Source organism: Capra hircus, chromosome 11 (assembly GCF_001704415.2).
Source record: "Capra hircus breed San Clemente chromosome 11, ASM170441v1, whole genome shotgun sequence".
Lineage (NCBI taxonomy): Eukaryota > Metazoa > Chordata > Mammalia > Artiodactyla > Bovidae > Capra > Capra hircus.
This window is the reverse complement of record NC_030818.1, coordinates 66,572,498-66,591,768: the sequence shown is the minus strand read 5'-3', so window position 1 is coordinate 66,591,768 and position 19,271 is coordinate 66,572,498. Positions and strand designations below refer to the sequence as shown.

Here is a 19,271-nt window from a genome sequence, read left to right as displayed (position 1 = left end):
TTGCTCCCCTCACCTCTTTCAGTAAGCCCTGGCAACCACTACGTTAGTCCCCATTTTTATAATTTTGTTATTTCAATAACATCATGTAAGTGAAATCATACAATATGTGACCTTTGGAATTGGCTGTTTTCATCCAGGGTAACTCCCTGGAGATTCATCCTGCTGTAAAACCTTTTGTTTGGTGATCAGGAACCAGAATTACAACTTAGTAAACAGTCCATTCTGAAGGAGATCAGCCCTGGGATTTCTTTGGAAGGAATGATGCTAAAGCTGAAACTCCAGTACTTTGGCCACCTCACGGGAAGAGGTGACTCATTGGAAAAGACTCTAACGCTGGGAGGGATTGGGGGCAGGAGGAGAAGGGGACGACAGAGGATGAGATGGCTGGATGGCATCACTGACTTGATGGACTTGAGTCTGAGTGAACTCTGGGAGATGGTGATGGACAGGGAGGCCTGGCATGCTGCAATTCATGGGGTAGCAAAGAGTTGGACATGACTGAGCGACTGAACTGAACTGAAACAAAGACTTTGGGTTCCCTCAGGATTCACACTAAAGCAAAGGGCACGATAAATTGATTTTCACTGTATTCTATTATCTACAAGAGTTCTAAGCTTTCCCCCCACTGTAAAAACATGAAGACATTCCCACTGCCAAATTATTTTACCACAAAGAATGTTTAACACATTGGAATTATAAACGTAAAGGTTGTGACCATGAAGGTTTGTGAAATTTGTTTCCAAAAGACATGACTAATTAAGAGAGTAAAAAAAAAATCATCCTGATTATTATTAATCACTTTTGATAGATATGAATTAAACTCCCTGAGTTTTCTGACTTAGAACTATGTCTGTGCCCTCTCACATACCATGAAGGAAAAAAAAAAAAAACCCTCACTGGAATTGCTGTTGTTTTGAAACTGCAGCCCTCATGTGGAGTTTTAAACCACTGTAAAGAAGAAACACCTGTCAGCTCCAAAATCTTGAAAACCACAAGGTGATTCGTTTATTCTTCAAAGTTTTCCTTCAACACATCTAGTTTCATTCACTTCTAATACCCATCAAACTTGGCAACAAAATCTCATCATCGAATGACTAGTCAAAAAGGAAAAGCTTAATCCTGACCAGGTAACTGACTTCCTATTCCTTACCATTTTTAAAAACAGAAACCAAATAAGCTTGTCTCACATTAGCAAACCTATTGGCAAACAGCAAGCTACAAATAATGAAGGGTCTGTGACCTGGTGCCAAATTTATATAACAGAGGCCTAAAATTCACCCATCATTTAACCCAATCCATAGTACTCTACGTTAGTTACACGATTTGTTAAGTAAATTAAAACTCATTAGTAACCAGACATAAGATTTCTAGATGAAGCAGATACTCTATTTCTAATTGAGATGAAATGAGAGAGAGAGTAGGGAGGGAGAGAGAATTAGGAATAGAGGGGGAGGGAGGAGAGGAAAGGACGGATGGGAGTAAGAAAGGAAGGAAAACCTCCCAAGCAGTTCCTCCAAAGGTTTGTATATAATGCTGCTGCTAAGTCGATTCAGTCGTGTTCCACTCTGTGCAATGCCAGAGACGGCAGCCCACTAGGCTCCTCCGTCCCTGGGATTCTTCAGGCAAGAATACTGGAGTGGGTTGCCATTTCCTTCTCCAATGCATGAAAGTGAAAAGTGAAAGTGAAGTCGCTCAGTCGTGCCCGACTCTTAGCGACCCCAAGGACTGCAGCCCACCAGGCTCCTCCATCCATGGGATTTGCCAGGCAAAAGTACTGGAGTGGGGTGCCATTGCCTTCTCCGTTGTATATAATAGACTATGGAGAAAAGTAAGACACATTTAAGTAAAAAAAAAAAAAAAAACAGCAAGTAAACTTGAAGTTTCTCAATAACCCCACTACATATACATACACTCACACTCCTCTAAAACTAATTTCCCCAACACCACCTTGAACCACCTTTCCTTTTTCTGCTCGGAGAGGGGTCCTAAGCCTAATACAAATGGTTCCATTTAGACACTGGCAGTTAATCAGAGTAATTGACCAGACTCCTTACTCCCTGGTGTAGGTTCACTGACACAGCTTTGTTCAGACAGTCAAAGAGAAAACTGAAGGGCAAGTACCCGTTTTATCTCTGTGTGCCCCGCAGTGCTAGGGTCTGCAGACACGCAGCATAAAGTGGCCAGTAAACAAGACACGTTGAATGTAGAGAAAACAATATGTATGTATTTAATGAGAGATCTACAAATTTCCAGAATGTTACAGGCAAGTTTTCTAACTCCTAAACACCTCAGAGAAAAAATACATAACTCAGTTGCACTGTTACCCAAAATCTTGTGTGTGTGTCCTTTAAATAACTCGCTCAATTTTCTCATTTGAACAATGAAGATAAAAGCACCTAACTCAAAAAGTTTGGAAAGGTTTAAAGAAGCTGGTACAGGTAGTCTTTAGATCAATGCCCGAATTCTACACACTACATAAAGGTGAGTCACTGACGTTACTGAAAAAGATTATTACAATAAAAGTAAAGCCAAAGTAGTACCACCAGAGGGGCCAAAGCTTAAAAGAAATTATTCTAGAAAAACTAAGATCAGAGGTTGGCAGACTTTTTCTGTTAAGGGCCAGAAACTACTATGAATATCGTGGCTTATCAAGCCAACAGGCAATATTCCCAACCCTTAGAGAAATTCTTCTCCCTGAAAGGCTAATATGGGTTTTTTTGTTTACGTTTTAAAATCTGAGAAGCATTCTTAGTACGTGGGTCCCAACAATTGCAGGCTGGATTTGGAGCCAGGGCCACAGTTCGCCGACCTCTGGGTAAAACACTAATGACGATAATCCAGGTCAGTGCTTTTTAAAGGCAGCAGAAGGAAACGTCTGCGAGTTAGTTCAAGTTGACTGAAAAGCGTGCTGCCTTCAAACTTCTAAAATCCAGAAAGGCCTGGCCGGAGCGGTGGGGAACCCGGGCAGGACCCAGAGTAGGGCCTCAGGAGCCCGCAGGACCTCGCGGTTCTCCGGGGCCGCCGAACCCCCGCCACACTTACTCCCAGAAGCGGCCCGCGGCCGATGACCGTCTCCCCGGGCGCCAGGGCCACCCGGGGGCCGCCGTCCTGCGGCTGCAGCTCGAAGCCCCCGGACATGGCGGCGAGGATTAAATAGACCCCTTCGCAAGGAGCGAGACCCTGCAACCGTTTCCGGCTTCCAACGACAGGCGCGGGACGCAGAGAGGCCCCAAGAAACACAAGCGGAGGTAAAGCAAAGACTGCCCTCAAGAGTGCCCCAGCTGCGCGGAGCTGGGGCCCCACCGAGGGGACCGAACCCCGCCCTTCCACTCCGGCCAGTGACGTACGCAGGGAATCCCCTTTCACTCCGCCTCCAATCTGTTTTTTAAAAGCCCCGGTTACCCAACCCCGCGACCCCAGCCCTTCTCACCGCCCTCCCGGCTCGGAGGACGCCGGTCCTTGTAGTCCAGACGTCTTCCCTTCTCCTCCACTGACGATCTCAGGCGCCCTGGGAAAACTACCAATCCCAAGAGGCAATGCGCGCCCCTCTCTGCGCCTGTGCGAAATCCGAGTCAGCAAGGCGGGGCTAGAGTGGGTGGGAAGAAGGGGACTACAGGGAAGGATTCGAATTCTGGACAAGTTAAATCGCGGATCGAGAGGTAGCAGCTGCCAAGTAGGTAGGAGGGGGTCTTCCCTTTACGCTGAGGTCTGGCAGGCGTGATCCGGGGCTCGGCCCTGGCGCTCGCACAGCCTCTGCTTGGCCGACCGGAGCTGTGGTGGCAGTCGGTGCTGACAGTTGTTATTGTTTACCTGTCAATGCCCGGGTATTTGGACTCCGACAGCTGCTGTCGGCGCCGGGCATGCCAGGAGGGTGGTTCAGATGGGACGTGGGGTCCTTCCGGCCTGCAGTGTCTGCCTGGGGTGGAGGCACCCCGAGAGCCGGGCGTCTGCCCTGCTTTACTATTCCTCCCTCCGAGTGACACCTGAAAGAGGGGTGACCTGTCACCTAGTTAGGTAATTTAGCAAAGTTTGGTTTAGAAAGAAGAGGATAGGTTTCTAAACATCCAGGCAAAATGGGACTTGGAAGAAGAAAAATGCCTAGTGGGGTTTAGGCACCCCCATCTGTTAAATCCAAATGCTTTCATCTGCCTCGTGTGGAATAATTGTAACGGGAGGACGTATTTTATCTCCAGTGAGATCTTAGGAAAAATAACAAATGTGCGTTTAAATGCACAGTAACTTTCTCCTAGTATGATATTCTTTTCAAGAATAGAGTAGTTTGGCTTTAGTTTATATTGATGAGGGCTAAGCATTGGAGAAGGAAATGGCAACCCACTCCAGTGTTCTTGCCTGGAGAATCCCAGGGACGGGGGAGCCTGGAGGGCTACAGTCTATGGGGTTGTACAGAGTCGGAAACGACTGAAGTGACTTAGCAGCAGCAGAGGGTGGAAGTGCAAAAACTTGACTTATGAACTTATTTTTTGCAGTTTGCTTTCTTACTTCCCCAAACTCTCAAGAGGAAATCCTCTGTTGAACTCAGACATTAAAATTCTGACCACTGTAGCCAACTTGGACCATAACCAAATGAACGGGAGCATCTGTGGTCTTGGCAGGTTTAGAAACATATAGGTGAGTAGCACATCTAGAAAGGGAAATTTGTCATTAGCTCAGATAAATGAAGTATTAGCTGTATCTGAAACCCCTCCTGCACCAACACCCCTCACTATAAAAGGAAGTACAAACTGGAATAAACTGATTTTGAGTAAATATGAACTGTCTTTGTATGTCAAAATACCTCCATGCTTGCAACTAATGTCAGGAGCCTACACCATGCACCTTAGGTAAATTAGCTCAAACTGGACTTTCGATCTTTAGTCATGTGCTTTACCTAGATGTTATAAATATTGTTTATAGTTGTTAGTCACTGTTTTTTAATGACTAGTTATCTTAGTTCATAATTAACTGTACATGTGGAATAGCCTCAAGAAGCTATTTCTAAAACACAACTCTTATAACTGATTGAATATTTGAGATTTTGTCAGTATAGCCCAGACCTCTTATCCAGTTCAGACAGCATTTGTGTCAAATGTGAGCACCTACCCATTAAGTGCAAGTAGATAAACAATTCTTATATAAACTACTAAAAGTTCATCAGGTTTATCTTTAAGTCACAAGTTATAAGTGAAAAACTTAAAGACAAGGCATTTGTTCCCACAGACTAGTATTCAATGTGTTGAGTAGAATTGAAACATATACATTTTCAAAAAGTTTTTTCAATCAATACTTGGAATAGAATGTGTTCTCACAATAGTTGTTTCTACTACTAAAAATAAATTATAGATTGAATGTGAAGAATCACATCTCTTTTTCAGATAATTTTCTTTGGGAGTAGAAAAACCAATGTTTAGAAACAAACCCATTTACCAAAAATATCTAAAAAGAAGAAAAGGAGTAGCATGTGTTGGGTTTCTCCTGCATGCAGTTCAGATGTAGGGCTAGATTCTTCACTCACCATCTCTGTTCATCCTTGTAAGAAGACTCACCAGAGTAGCATCGCTGGCTCCATTTGACAGACTAAAGAGCTCAAGTCAAGAAAGTTGAAGTTCATTAAATCTAACCACGAAAGTATCTGGCTCAAAGGGGGTCTACAGTCTGATCTAAAGGCAGTGAATGTTTTTAACCTTTGCCTTTCAGGTTATATATGAGGATAATTCACTAAAATACCAAGCTATGAAGAAAAACTCCAAGAGAAACCATGCTTCAAGAGTTTCTGACATAGAATCGAACTCTGTGGATGCTGAAAAGGAAAAAAAAGAGTGTCAAAATAATTTTGTTGAACTGCTGCCTCCAGAAGTTACTTTTAAAATTTTCAGTCAGCTAGACATCCGGAGCTTGTGCAGGGCTTCAGTGACATGCAGGAGCTGGAATCATGCAATAAGACACAGCGACTCCTTGTGGAAACCTCACTGCCTGACTGTAAGAGCCGTATGTCAAAGAGAGATAGATGACGATCTGGAGAGTGGCTACCCCTGGAGGGTAAGTTTCACCTTTGCAATCTGGAGTCCTCTTGATAATACGGTGGTCTGTTTGAGCCACACTCTACCTTCTGGCTTGAAGGAGAGAGGATTTCATATACAGAATGACATACAGAGTGGGTTGGCTTTGGGAGTTAAAGTCCAATTATATTCTTTTCCTGCAAAAAGGAGATCTCCCATCTATCCTTCTGAATTTGGGGGGCATTTACCTCATAAACCACAATGGCTACATTTTACTCCACCTATCCGGAATCCCCAGCAAACTGTGTTACTCACACTGTTCTGTACGTGCGAGCACACACATACATATATTAATAGATGTGTGTATCCGTGTTAAAACTTAATCTTTTCAGCCTTTCAATCAGCTTTCTAGCTTCAGACAAACTCACTCACCAACCACTGACTACATTCTTTAACAATGGTGGTAGTAGTAGTAATAGCGATAGTTGCTGACTCTTTGCCATGGACTGTAGCCCGCCAGACTCCTCTCTCCCTGGAATTCTCCAGGCAAGAATCCTGGAGTGGGTTGCCATTAACAATGGTGGTTTACTTCTTTCAGATCATACTACTGAGGAATTACCAGAAGAGTAAAGTGAAACATGAATGGCTAAGTGGCAGATACAGCAACATATGTTCTCCTATCAGCCTACCAGAAAAAATCATGTACCCAATGGATGCAGACACGTGGGGGGAAATTCTAGAAGCAGAACTGGAAAGATAAGCAGAAAACTCTCCTAACTTTGAGAGTTTAAAACTAAAATGACTCTTAGATTATAAAAAGTATGTCTCTAACCGTCCATTTTTTTGTTTGCCTTTTTACTATTTAACATTTAAAAGAAAACTAAATAGAAAATATAAAAAATAAAACTCTTTTTATTTTGCACTTTAGGTAAAATAATGTTTTACCTAAATGTTTCTGGTTTTACTGTAATGTGGAAAAATCATGAAATGGTATTTATATAAAAGTACTATACTGATAGGGTGATTTCAGAATGTATTATTTCATGTATTTGTGTTGGTCTGTTGCAGTACTTCAGTATTTTAATGATTAGAGAGTTTTATTAGTGTTCTCTGCTTAATGATAATTTGAAAATTCAAGAAACTATGTGAAGGAACTGACTTATTAGAGATTTATTAATTAATAGACATAGGCTCATGGGAAAAAAATCCCTAAATGAAATTAATAGCAATATGTTTAAATGTATAATAAATGTATATTTTAATAACATAAAATTTTCCATTTCAGTGGAATCAGATTGAATTGTCAAACACTGAAAACATTTTGGTTTAATTTTAAATGAGTCCAACCAGAGAACTAAAATTTGTGAGATTAAGTTCCCCACTACTTGCCTACAAACCTCGAATTACTCTCAGGGGCTGAAATGTATGGAAAGTGCCATCCGAAACTCCATACTGTTTTTCTTGGTAAAACTTATCTTCTTTCTGACATCTTGTAGCACCATCTAGTGTACTCCTTGTAGATAACCAAGAAAAAGGACCAGCTTCTTTTTGTTTTTCCACATTTGAAAGAAAGGAAAATATTATTTACAAAAAAACCTATATACTTGAATTTGTTAGAGTTGATAGTTTTATAGGAACCTTCAACTTTTGTTCTCTTTTACTTAAAAGTAGATGATATATTATTCGCAGTACCACATTGATCCGTCTGAAACTGTGATCAGCACCATAAGTAACGTGACTACAAAATATTTTAGTTAGTATGGGATTTTCTTCTTAAATTATGCTCTATCACATGAAAAGTAAGAGTCCAGGAACTCAATTTAACAAGTCAAAAAGTATGAGGAATATGTCCCGCTCTATACAGATTCCCTTTGTTGAATCAAGTAAACGATGACTGGTTCAGTTCAGTTCCTTGCAGTTCAGTTGCTCAGTCGTGTCCGACTCTTAGTGACCCCATGGACTGCAGCATGCCAGGGTTATCTCCTACTGTTTTCTTGGGGTTTGAAGGGACCTTGAAGATCAGGCAGTCCAGTCTCTAGGATTATTCAGTAATCCCCCCTATAGGAATGTTCTTCTTTTTACTCACCATTAATTCTCTTCTTCGTAAATTCTTTTGTATAGTGTATCATCCTAACCTGGAAACCATTCCAAATATCTACCATTCTGCATTAAGTGACCCTTTAAGGTTCCGTAGTTCTTTGTACATACCATTCTCAAAGCTGTCATACTACATTAAATTGTCTGTTTGATTTGTATATCTCCCCTGTTAGATTGTGAGCCTCTTAATGGCAGGGACCATTTATTTATTTTTGTATTCCCAAACCTGGAACATAGTAGATATATCATAGAGTTGTTAAATTATTTTTATATTATTTATTTTAATCCTACCCAGAAGGTAAAATAAAAATAATTCAACATATTTTAGTAGATAATATTGTATTGAAATGCAATGTACAAACCCATAAGATATATGGGATGCTTAATGCTAATATATGAAGAATTATCTTGTTCTCTTAAAAGCTGTAAGAGAAAAATAGGAAAGAAGAAATATTTTTTGAATAAACACTTGAAAATATACTTCACCCAAAAGTATCATTCATTTTTACTTATTGGATCACCCCAATCAGTTTTAAATATTGTTATATGAATAATCTTTGGTTTTTGTTTTATACCATTAAAATAAGTTATTACTGTGATTACAGTCTACACTGAAAGGAAAGTTTTAGAACTTAATGATAAATTTATGGAATGGGTTTAGAATGAATTGTACATTTATCAGATCAAGTTATTAGCATCTGAGAAGGTGTGTGAGTGGATTCAAATGAAAAGAGTGCTTTAACTCAGAGATAAAACAACATGTTATATATATACAGTCTGTAAAGAGGCAAGTTTATTAGGGAAGAATATTAAGGAATTTCCAGTGATGCTTAATGTTTGGTCAGTTCAAGATCTAGTTTTGTTGTTGTTGTTGTTTATAGAAACCTTTTTTCAGTTGTTTCTAGTTTATAACTCAGTCTTCAGTTCAGTTCAGTTCAATCATTCAGTCATGTCCGACTCTTTGCAACCCCACAGATTGCAGCACACCAGGCCTCCCTGTCCATCATCAACTCCCAGAGTTTACTCAGACTCATGTCCATTGGTCAGTGATGCCATCCAACCATTCAACCGTTGTCCCCTTCTCCTCCTGCCTTCAATCTTTCCCAGCATCAGGGTCTTTTCAGATGAGTCAGTTCTTTACCATCATGTGGCCAAAGTATTGGAGTTTCAGCTTCAAAAGTAGTCCCTGCAATGAACACCCAGGACTGATTTCCTTTAGGATGGACTGGTTGGTTCTCCTTGCTGTCCAAGGGACTCTCAAGAGTCTTCTCCAACACCACAGTTCAAAAGCATCAATTCTTTGGCACTCAGCTTTCTTTAGAGTCCAACTCTCACATGCATACATGACTACTGGAAAAACCATACCTTTGACTAGATAGACCTTTGTTGGCAAAGTAACGTCTCTGCTTTTTAATATGCTGTCTAGATTTCTCATAACTTTTCTTCCAAGGAGCAAGCGTCCTTTAATTTCATGGCTGCAGTCACCATCTACAGTGATTTTGGAGCCCAAAAAAATAAGTCACTGTTTCCATTGCTTCCCCATCTATTTGCCATGAAGTGATGGGACCAGACACCATGATCTTAGTTTTCTGAATGTTGAGTTTTAAGCCAACTTTTTCACTCTCCTCTTTCACTTTCATCAAGAGGCTCTTTAGTTCTTCTTCACTTTCTGCCATAAGGGTGGTGTCATCTGCATATCTGAGGTTATTGATATTTCTCCCAGCAATCTTGATTCCAGCTTGTGCTTCTTCCAGCCTAGCGTTTCTCATGATGTACTCTGCATGTAAGTTAAACAAGCAGGGTGACAATATACAGCCTTGACGTACTCCTTTTCCTATTTGGAACCAGTCTGTTGTTCCATGTCCAGTTCTAACTGCTGCTTCCTGACCTGCATATAGGTTTCTCAAGAGGCAGGTCAGGTGGTCTGGTATTCCCATCTCTTTCAGAATTTTCCAGTTTGTTGTGATCCACACAGTCAAAGGCTTTGGCATAGTCACTAAAGTAGAAATAGATGTTTTTCTAGAACTCTCTTGCTTTTTCGATGATCCAGCGGATGTTGGCAATTTGATCTCTGGTTCCTCTGCCTTTTCTAAAACCAGCTTGTACATCTGGAACTCTATGCTAAATGCTTTGTAAGACAATATCTTACTTCATCTTCACAATTAGACTTTTAAAGACCGTAGGAAAGCATCACCAAATTCTTGCCAGGCAGTCTAAAACATCAAAAGAAAATGTAAACCTACTGTTTACACCCAAATCTCTCCAACTTCAGAGATCAAGCTTTTAACCCCTATGGTGGTGGTAATCGCTATGTTGTGTCCTACTCTTGTGACCCCATGGACTGTAGCTTGCCAGGTTCCTCTGTTCACGGGATTTTCCAGGCAAGAATACTGGAGTGGGTTGCCACTTCCTTCTCCTTTAACCCTATATAGTATCTTTTGTAAGTTCAACACTTTGTTCTTACATTGAGAAAACATGACAGGCTAAGTCTAACAAATAACATCTCCCATTACAAATATATAGAGGTTCTATATGAAATTAATTTTAAATACAGAGTACTTACATTTCTGCTAATGGCAGAATGGATAATTCTGACAAGATTTCCTACTTAGGACAAGTTGAAAACCAGATTGGGGTGGGGGTTAATCTATTTGAAGGCATCCCAGAGCTAATAAGATAGTAAAGAGATATTGGACCAGTTTCTGGAGAAAGAAAGAAAATCAAAGAGGTAAGCCAATAATTGAGGTTAACCTTGCCATGAAAACATTTGCCAATTTCTGCAGGGACAGCTGGAAGATTTAATAGATTTTGAAAGCCTGCAAGACTACAAGGACAATGAGTGGAATCTAGAACTCACTAAGAAAAGGAGAACCAGTAATCCCTGTCCTTAGTAATCTACTTTCTTATGGTTTGGGACCCAGAAGGACAGCACCCTAGGAAAGGAAGTGACCTGGAAGTACATAGGACCTCACAGAAAAACCATGCACCTTCAAAACATCTCAGCCTCTGAAACTGGAATGACAGGATCCCAGAAGAAGAATGCCCTAGACACCCTGGCAAAGAAAAGTTCTTCCTGGAGAAAGATATCAACATTATCAACATTTTAGGCTTTATATTATCTCTAAGAGCATTGTAAAATATCAATGTTGATGTGTATACACACACACACAAGAGGAGACATTGTAAAGAATAAAACCAATATCATTGTTGAAAAACACAACAGAAAAGATCCACAGTTGTAGTTATCAGATGAAGTCTCCAAAATAACAAAGCTTGAGATAATCAGTGACATAAAATGCATGTTGAGAAATTCAGCAGAGAAATGAAAATTATATTAAAAAAAAAGCCAAGTGGGAGTTTTACAGCTAAAAAATAAAATGACATGTTAAGAAAGCAATAGACTGGTTTAGCAGAAGATTAAACACAGCTGAAGAGAGGAGACAGTATGAATGAATCTGAAGATAAGTACAAAGAAAACATCCAGAATGATGCAAAGAGCGAAAAAGGATGAAAAATACGGAAAAGGGAATAGTGGGAAAACATTTATAATGAAGTGAGACACTCTATACTTGTCCAAAAAGACAAGGAAGTTTAGAATGAGGTAAAAATAATTGTAAAACAATGACAGCTAAGAACTGATCAAAGATCTTAAGTCACAGATTCAGGAAGCCATGCAATCTGCAAACATGCTATACAAAAGTTATACTTACTAAGCTAAAGGTGCTAAAAAGTGACGGCAGAAAAAAAATGAAAGCAGTCAAAGAAAAAGGACAAACTACCACTGGATGAACAATAATTGGATGATTTCTTCTTAACAAGAACAAAGGAATGTTATCTTAAGAAAAAGGATCCAAAAGAAAAATACCAATTCAGAATTACATTCCCAGAGGAAATATGTTTCAAGAAAGAAAAGTGAAGCGAAGACATGCTCAGGAAAAGAAAAACTGAGAGAGTTCTTTAGGAATGGACTTGAACTAAAAACATACACTGAAAAAGTAAAACGAATGTGTTCCCAGATTTCATCTGGTTGGAGTATAGGAAAGAATAGAAATCAAGAAAAGTATAAATATGTGGACAAATCTCAATGAATACCAAGTATAAGGCAATAATAAAATCTGCAGTGGAAAAACAAAGACGTTAGATTGAATTTTTAAACTGTGTTATCAAACTGAACTTGAACCTGCTTGCCTGATGCACAGCAAAGCCAACTTACTGATACCAAGTTGTGGTGGTGAAGGAATACACAGCAAAGAAGTGCGGCAGCTCTGCTCAAAAGACCAGAACTCCCTGATGGCTTTCCTCCCTGATATTCCAGGAAGCATTTTTAAAGACAATATTTGGGGGTGAGGGTTGCAAGATGAATGAGTTTCATCTGACTGGTGAGGTAAGGTGGTGAGATAACAGTGGTTTTCAGAAATCTTAATTACAAACCTTCTGGGTCCAACCAGTCCGTGGGGCTAGTGCTTATGCTCAACATGTAGTCCCTAAACTCCACCTGAGTGAGGGAGAGGAGTCTTAGTTCTTGAAGAACGACTTAAAGATATCCATATCCATCAGACTGTATATCCTTTGAGCAGGAACTCAGGCTCTGTTTTATTGCTGAATTGTTGTCATTGCTTTTCTTAACTTCTGCTTTTCTTTGTTTCTGCATTCGCTCACTTCCCCAGTTAGTAACTGCTCATGTGCCTGCTATTTGAAACTCAGGGAAAAGAGTAAACTAGGAAAGAGTTTACTAGAACAGTAAACTCTTTTGCTACAAACAAGAAACAGGGGGCACAGAGGGGATTTTACCCAGGAGGGCCCCAAAGCATTCTGCTCAGTTTCAATCCCCATTTTCTTTTATTTGATACTCCTCGATCTTGAGAGAAACGTGTGGGACAAGAAAGGGGATAAAGTTTTGAATAAAGAGGTTAATCACAAACTCAGCAGAGGAACTCAGTTTTAGGGAGACTTGGTTTCAGCTATATGCATTTTAGAAGAGATACATCAAAACTTAAGGGTACTGCTGCTGCTGCTAAGTCACTTCAGTCGTGTCCAACTCTGTGCGACCCCCTAGGCCACCAGGCCCCCTGTCCCTGGGATTCTCCAGGCAAGAACACTGGAGTGGGTTGCCATTTCCTTCTCCAATGCATGAAAGTGAAAAGTGAAAGTGAAGTCGCTCAGTCGTGTCCGACTCTTAGTGATCCCATGGACTGCAGCCTACCAGGCTCCTCCGTCCATGGGATTTTCCAGGCAAGAGTACTGGAGTGGAGTGCCATTGCCTTCTCCAATAAAGTAAAAGGATGGAAAACTATATGGTATATAAAGACAAACAAAAGAAAAGTTGATGTATCTAACATATCAGACAAATTAAATTTTTAAGGAAAAATATATAACCAGAGTATTTTTTACAAAACTATACAATTATAAAAAAGATTAAATTTTTTATATTTTGTGAATTTAAGAGTACAGCGTAAAAACATACAAATAAAAAATTATAAGAACAAGTAGAGAAATCCATAATCACAGTAGATTTTTATCACACCTCTGTCAGCAACTAATAGGGAAAATAAGACCCCAGAAAATGCAATGAGGATATATAAGAGCAATGCTACTGCCTCAAATAAGTAGAAAAAAACAGAAAACATCAATAGAAAGGCATTGGAAAGCTGCCAAAGCAATCAGCGCTACAGGGCCAAGATTCTGGAGAAGGATGGACCTGGAGAGTAAGTTCATATTCTGCTACTTTCTTTTTCCTGAAAACATTTGGCAATTCCAAGTGTAATGCAAAAAATAAGAATCTGGCTTTTGTTAAGATAGAGGGCCATGGTGGGGGAAGCAGGGATTCTAACAAATCTGTGGGTGGTCTCAAGAGTGCTGGAGAGACAAAACTGGAGACTTGAAGCCTCAACAAGAAGGTGGAGAGCTAAGTTTTAAGACATTTGCCAAATTCTGAAGCCCTGCAGAATTGGAGGCTAAGAAGCTAGACAGAGAGCCTCTGAAAAACAGTGGAGCTTTCACATGGTCTCACTCTGCTGATGAGATACTAATTAGAATTGAGGCTCCACCTGGGCCCAGGTGTACATCCAAGTTCTTAATTTAAACCCCTGGAGGGCCCCACAAAATAGTCTGCAGCCTCAATTCAGTTAAATCTCTAATTTGATTAAGATAAGCAAACCCCTGGACCTAGCAGAAGACACTTCCTCTCTAGAGGAAGATAAAGTCACTTAGAGCCAGATACAATGTCTGTATCCAATAGATAACTACTGAGCATACTAAAAGACAACTAAATGATGGAAATTCAAGAAAAAGGACCCAAGTCACAGGGAGTTAGTGTAGTTTGTGGACAAAAACCTCACAACATAGTAACCATGTTTATGTGTACTATGTGCTTTGTTGCTCAGTCATGTCTGACTCTTTGCAGCTCCATGGACTGTAGCCCACCAGGCTCCTCTGTCCATAGGGATTCTCCAGGTGAGAATACTGGAATGGGTTACCTTGCCCTCCTGCAAGCGATCTTCCCAACCCAGGAATCGAACCAGGGTCTCCTGCATTGCAGGCAGATTCTTTACCGACTGAGACACCAGGGACATCCAGGTAAATGGGAGACAAAATGAAGAAAGGAGATAATGATGAAGAATTTTCCCAGAAAATTCTATAATTTAAAAAGAACTAAATGCAAATTCTAAAACTGAAAATTACAACAGAAATGAAAACTCAATACATTGGTTTAATGGCAGGTTAGAACACCGCAGAAAGAGACATTTGTGAACTGGGAAATAGAACAATAGAAAAATGATTTGAGCCAAAGCACAGAGAGAAAAAATGTTTTAGAAAAGGATTTGGAGATTATGAGTCAGAATACAAAAGTTTGATATGTTTATAATAGGACTTCCAGAAGGGATGGAGAGAGAAAAGTAACGCCCAAACTTCCTCAGCCCAGGCAGAAGACCACTGAAAAGGTTCCCATGCTATAGAAGCAGTTGAAAAACTAGGCAAAAGAACCCCCAAACAGAACCCTGCAATTGGCAACCAAAACCAAAAGCCAAATAGCGGGTGCCACAGAGTCCTTATAGCAACATTACTGCAGTGAGATGTGCGGTGGGCCGGAGGCAGCAACGGGAGGACCCCATGCCCTGAGCCCTGACCGTTCCAACAGAAGAGACAAATTATAGGGACAAAGGATACGGTATGAAGAAAAGCTGTCACTCAAGCTTCCTGCTCTACCCGGTTGCCAAGAAAGGGGAAGGAGAAAGGAAAAAGAGGAACTCCAAATAGGATTGCCAGATTTAGCAAATAAAAACTTAAGTTGCCCAATTACATTTGAATTTTTGATAAACAGCAAATCATTTTAGTATAAGCATATCCCAGATATCAAAAAGGATATACTAAAACAGAAATTTTTCATTTTTTAAGTCTGAAAACCAAGTTTAACCAGACATCTGTTTCTTCTCTAGCAACCCTAACCCTGAAAGATGGAATACAGGGCTGAGTTTGAATTAACCAGGAAATGACTGGAGAATACCAAGGTTGAGTCTCATGGTGTGTCCCATCTCCACTGCCAACTCCACACCCCTTACTGAACACAAAATGGTTGCTGACTGAGAGTGACACCATAAGGTAACCCAGCCTGTCCTCAGGCCTCCTTGGCCTAAATACCCTCAGCATGCCCCTTTCCACTCCGCTCTGGCTGCCTTGTGGTGTTATAAGAAGTCCTCCCATAGAATGTTATACGATGTCCTTCTCCCATAGAACATTCCCATAGAATGTTCTACCCTCTCCCATAGAATGTTATAAGACGTCCTTCTCCCATAGAACATTCCCATACAATGTTCTACCATGAAGCCCCTCAAATGTGTCTGGGGACTTCTACTCTCCAGAGGGTAGGAGAAGGGTGCTCAGAGGCACCCCCTATAGACTTCTCTGACTTTCTTTCTTCTGTTAGGGGAACCACGGCCAGAAACAGCCCACCCTGGCCAAGCACCATAGGAACCATTTGCCTGAGTGGTTTTAGGATAAGAGGTCTTGGTAAGGAACACGGAACTAACAAGCCACTATCAATCAGAAGGACTCAGGAATGATCAAGAGCAAAGAGGAGATGCCAGTCCATATGTCCTACCAACCTCCCAGAATCCTACTTGTTGGAATCCACCCTGGCTGAGCAATGAGCTCACCACTAGGGAAGACCCTGAGTCAGGATGGATTGGCCAGGGACAGCTCGGAAACTAACCCCATCACCATAAAACCTGAGACTGCGAGTCACATGGCAGAGCAGTTCTCCTGGGTTCCCTTGACCTCCCCCTCTCCCCGCAGGCACCCCTTCCCAGTGAAGTCTCTTGCTTTGTCAGCATTACTCTGCGGCCCTAGAGGAGGTCCCCCTTCTTGCAACATTTCCACCAGCTGGCAAACACCTCAGTCACTTTTTGAATAGGAATGCTGAACTTTAGTTGTATCTTATATCCTTCCTATTTTATGATAGTTCAGTTAATAAACAATGTTTTCGATTTATTTAAAGTGATCTTTTGGAATTTAGACGACCCTTTTCTCCAGTACCTGGATCTTTGCATTCAAAGCCGGATTATGAAAACTTTCATTTCTTCTGTGATTTTTTTTCCTTTTTCTTTTAGTCTTTTGAAATTCAAAAACAGCTCTGACTTTTTTATTCTTAGTCATATGTTCCATCCTTCCTACAAAGACTTGGACACCTGCCTTCACAGGTGGAGAAGGCAGAGAAACAAGACTTATTGGGAATGGAAAGTACAGTGGGAAGTGACACCAAAAAATCAACTCAATCTATTGTTACTTTTCATGATGAAACAATTCGGGAAAAGAAGGAACAGTGAGAACAGCAGAGACTGAGATGAGCCTGAACAACGTCAAAGTACAAATGAAGGGTGCAAGTCAGATCTGGTTAGAGCTCAGCATTTTTACAGTCAGCTCTGCTAAAAATAACCCCCCCTTTTTTGTAGACCCATTTCACACTTTCCAACACCTTCCTAGTCCCTGACATCTGGGCAGAATGGATGATAAAATAAGATAAAACTAGAGGTTTGCAAACCACACCAATTATGCTGTTACCATAAACATTAACCTGGCAAGGAAAAAATTTTAAATAACTGTTTTCTAAGGTCTATTTTTTAGCTATGGGTCTCTGAGCCCAGTAAGGAAGAAATTCACTGCTGGTTTCCCAATTTTCTTGTTTTGATTTAGTTTTAAAAAGACAAAATCATCTACTTGATGCCCAGTGAAAACCTGGGAGAAAATATATACATTATAAAAGAAGCTTTATAAAAGTCATGCTTGATAATTTTCTCAACTTAAAAGACACTCGCTCCTTGGGAGAAAAGCTATGACAAATGTAAACAACATATTAAAAAGCAGAGACATTACTTTGTCAACAAAGGTCTGTATAGTCAAAGCTATGGTTTTTCCAGTATTCATGTATGGATGTGAGAGTTGGACCATAAAAAAGGCTGAGCACCAAAGAAATGGTACTTTTGAACTGTGGTGTTGGAGAAGACCCTTGAGAGTCCCTTGGACTGCAAGATGATCAAATCTGTCAATCGTAAGGAAATAAATCCTGAATATCCGTTGGAAGGACTAATGCTGAAACCGAAGCTCCAGTACTTTGTCTACCTGATGCAAAGAGCCGATTCATTAGAAAAGACCCTGATGCTGGGAAAGACTGAAGGCAGGAGGAGAAGGGGGTGACAGAGGATGCCCCAGACTTAGAGCCCCATTTATATGATCCCCTCAGACTCTCCACGGTGGGGGCACAGTTCTTTAAGGCACCAGACTGTTGTGTTCTCCCCTCACCTGGATGAGGATTAAAGCCATCTTTCTATTTCCTGCAAACTCTGTCTCATATTTTTTATTCGGCCTCAGTGGGCAGAGAAAGCCAAGATTTTGGCAATTCAGCTTCTTTTTTTCTTTCCTAGACTTCTTTTATTATACAATTTACCTTTTCCCTAAATGTTTCACTTAAAAATTTTCAAACATACAGAAATTTTCATTCCAATCCCGAAGAAGGCAGTGCCAAAGAATGCTCAAACTACTGCCCAATTGCACTCATCTCCCACACTGGTAAAGTAATATTCAAAATTCGCCAAGCCAGGTGTCAACAGTACATGAACCATGAACTTCCAGATGTTCAAGCTGGATTTAGGAAAGGCAGAGGAACCAGAGATCAAATTGCCAACACCCATTGGATCATCAAAAGAGCAAGTGAGTTTAAGAAAAAATATCTACTTCTGCTCTATTGACTATACCAAAGCCTTTGTGTGGACCACAACAAACTATGGAAAATTCTTAAAGAGATGGGAATACCAGACCACCTGACCCGCCTCCTGAGAAATCTGTATGCAGACCAGGAAGCAACAGTTAGAACTGGACATGGAACAACAGACTGGTTCCAAATAGGAAAAGCAGTATGTCAAGGCTGTATATTGTCACCCTGCTTATTTGCCAGGAGAAATATCAATAACCTCAGATATGCAGATGACACTGTCCTTATGGCAGAAAGTGAAGAACTAAACAGCCTCTTGATGAAAGTGAAAGAAGAGAGTGAAAAAGTTGGCTTAAAATCCAGCATTCAGAAAACTAAGATCATGGCATCCCGTCCCATCACTTCATGGCAAATAGATGGGGAAAGAGTGGAAACAGTGGCAGACTTTATTTTGGGGGCTCCAAAATCACTGCAGATGGTGACTGCAGCCATGAAATTAAAAGACGCTTGCTCCTTGGAAGAAAAGTTATGACAAACATAGACAGCATATTGAAAAGCAGAGACATTACTTTGCCAAAAAGGTCCAACTAGTCAAAGGTATGGTTTTTCCAGTAGTCATGCATGGATGTGAGAGTTGGACTCTAAAGAAAGCTGAGTGCCAAAGAATTTATGCTTTTGAACTGTGGTGTTGGAGGAGACTCTTGAGAGTCCCTTGGACTGCAAAGAGATCCAACCAGTCCATCCTAAAGGAAATCAGCCCTGAATACTCATTGGAAGGACTGATGCTGAACCTGAAACTCCAATACTTTGGCCACCTGATGCAAAGAGCTGACTCATTTGAAAAGACCCTGATGCTGGGAAAGATTGAAGGCAGGGGAAGAAGGGGATGATAGAGGTCAAGATGGTTGGACGGCATCACTCACCCAATGGATATGAGTTTAAGTAAACTCTAGGAGTTGGTGATGGACAGGGAG

General features: G+C 40.7%; 2 protein-coding genes and 1 non-coding gene across 5 annotated transcripts in view; 1 reads left to right on the top strand and 2 right to left on the bottom strand.

Moving 5' to 3' along the window:
* The window catches only part of APLF (aprataxin and PNKP like factor), a 98,716-nt gene extending 95,357 nt beyond the window's left edge, over positions 1-3,359 (bottom strand). The window contains exon 1 of one of the 2 annotated variants that reach the window (XM_018055443.1): positions 3,043-3,359. In XM_018055443.1, the coding sequence (XP_017910932.1) occupies positions 3,043-3,138 (96 nt within the window). In that variant the 5' untranslated portion in view covers positions 3,139-3,359. The remainder of the gene's footprint in view (positions 1-3,042) is intronic. The other variant, XM_018055441.1, reaches the window with a different exon arrangement.
* On the top strand, positions 3,574-8,570 carry FBXO48 (F-box protein 48). Of its 2 annotated transcripts, none has more exons than XM_005686820.3 (4): positions 3,574-3,677; positions 4,488-4,629; positions 5,695-6,036; positions 6,595-8,570. In XM_005686820.3, exons 3-4 carry the CDS (start codon positions 5,731-5,733, stop codon positions 6,754-6,756), a joined length of 468 nt encoding a protein of 155 aa, XP_005686877.1. In that variant the 5' UTR covers positions 3,574-3,677; positions 4,488-4,629; positions 5,695-5,730; the 3' UTR covers positions 6,757-8,570. The 2 variants fall into 2 exon arrangements, with proteins under 2 accessions (XP_005686877.1, XP_005686878.1); XM_005686821.3 differs by having other exon boundaries at positions 3,582-3,673.
* TRNAC-GCA lies at positions 14,591-14,662 on the bottom strand. Its single transcript has one exon. It is a non-coding gene; the product is annotated as a tRNA-Cys (tRNA).

Coding starts and splice junctions, on each gene's coding strand:
- FBXO48 (XM_005686820.3), top strand. CDS start 5,731: ATGAAGAAAAACTCCAAGAGAAACCATGCTTCAAGAGTTTCTGACATA. Junction 6,037..6,594: donor AGAGTGGCTACCCCTGGAGG/GTAAGTTTCACC, acceptor TACTTCTTTCAG/ATCATACTACTGAGGAATTA.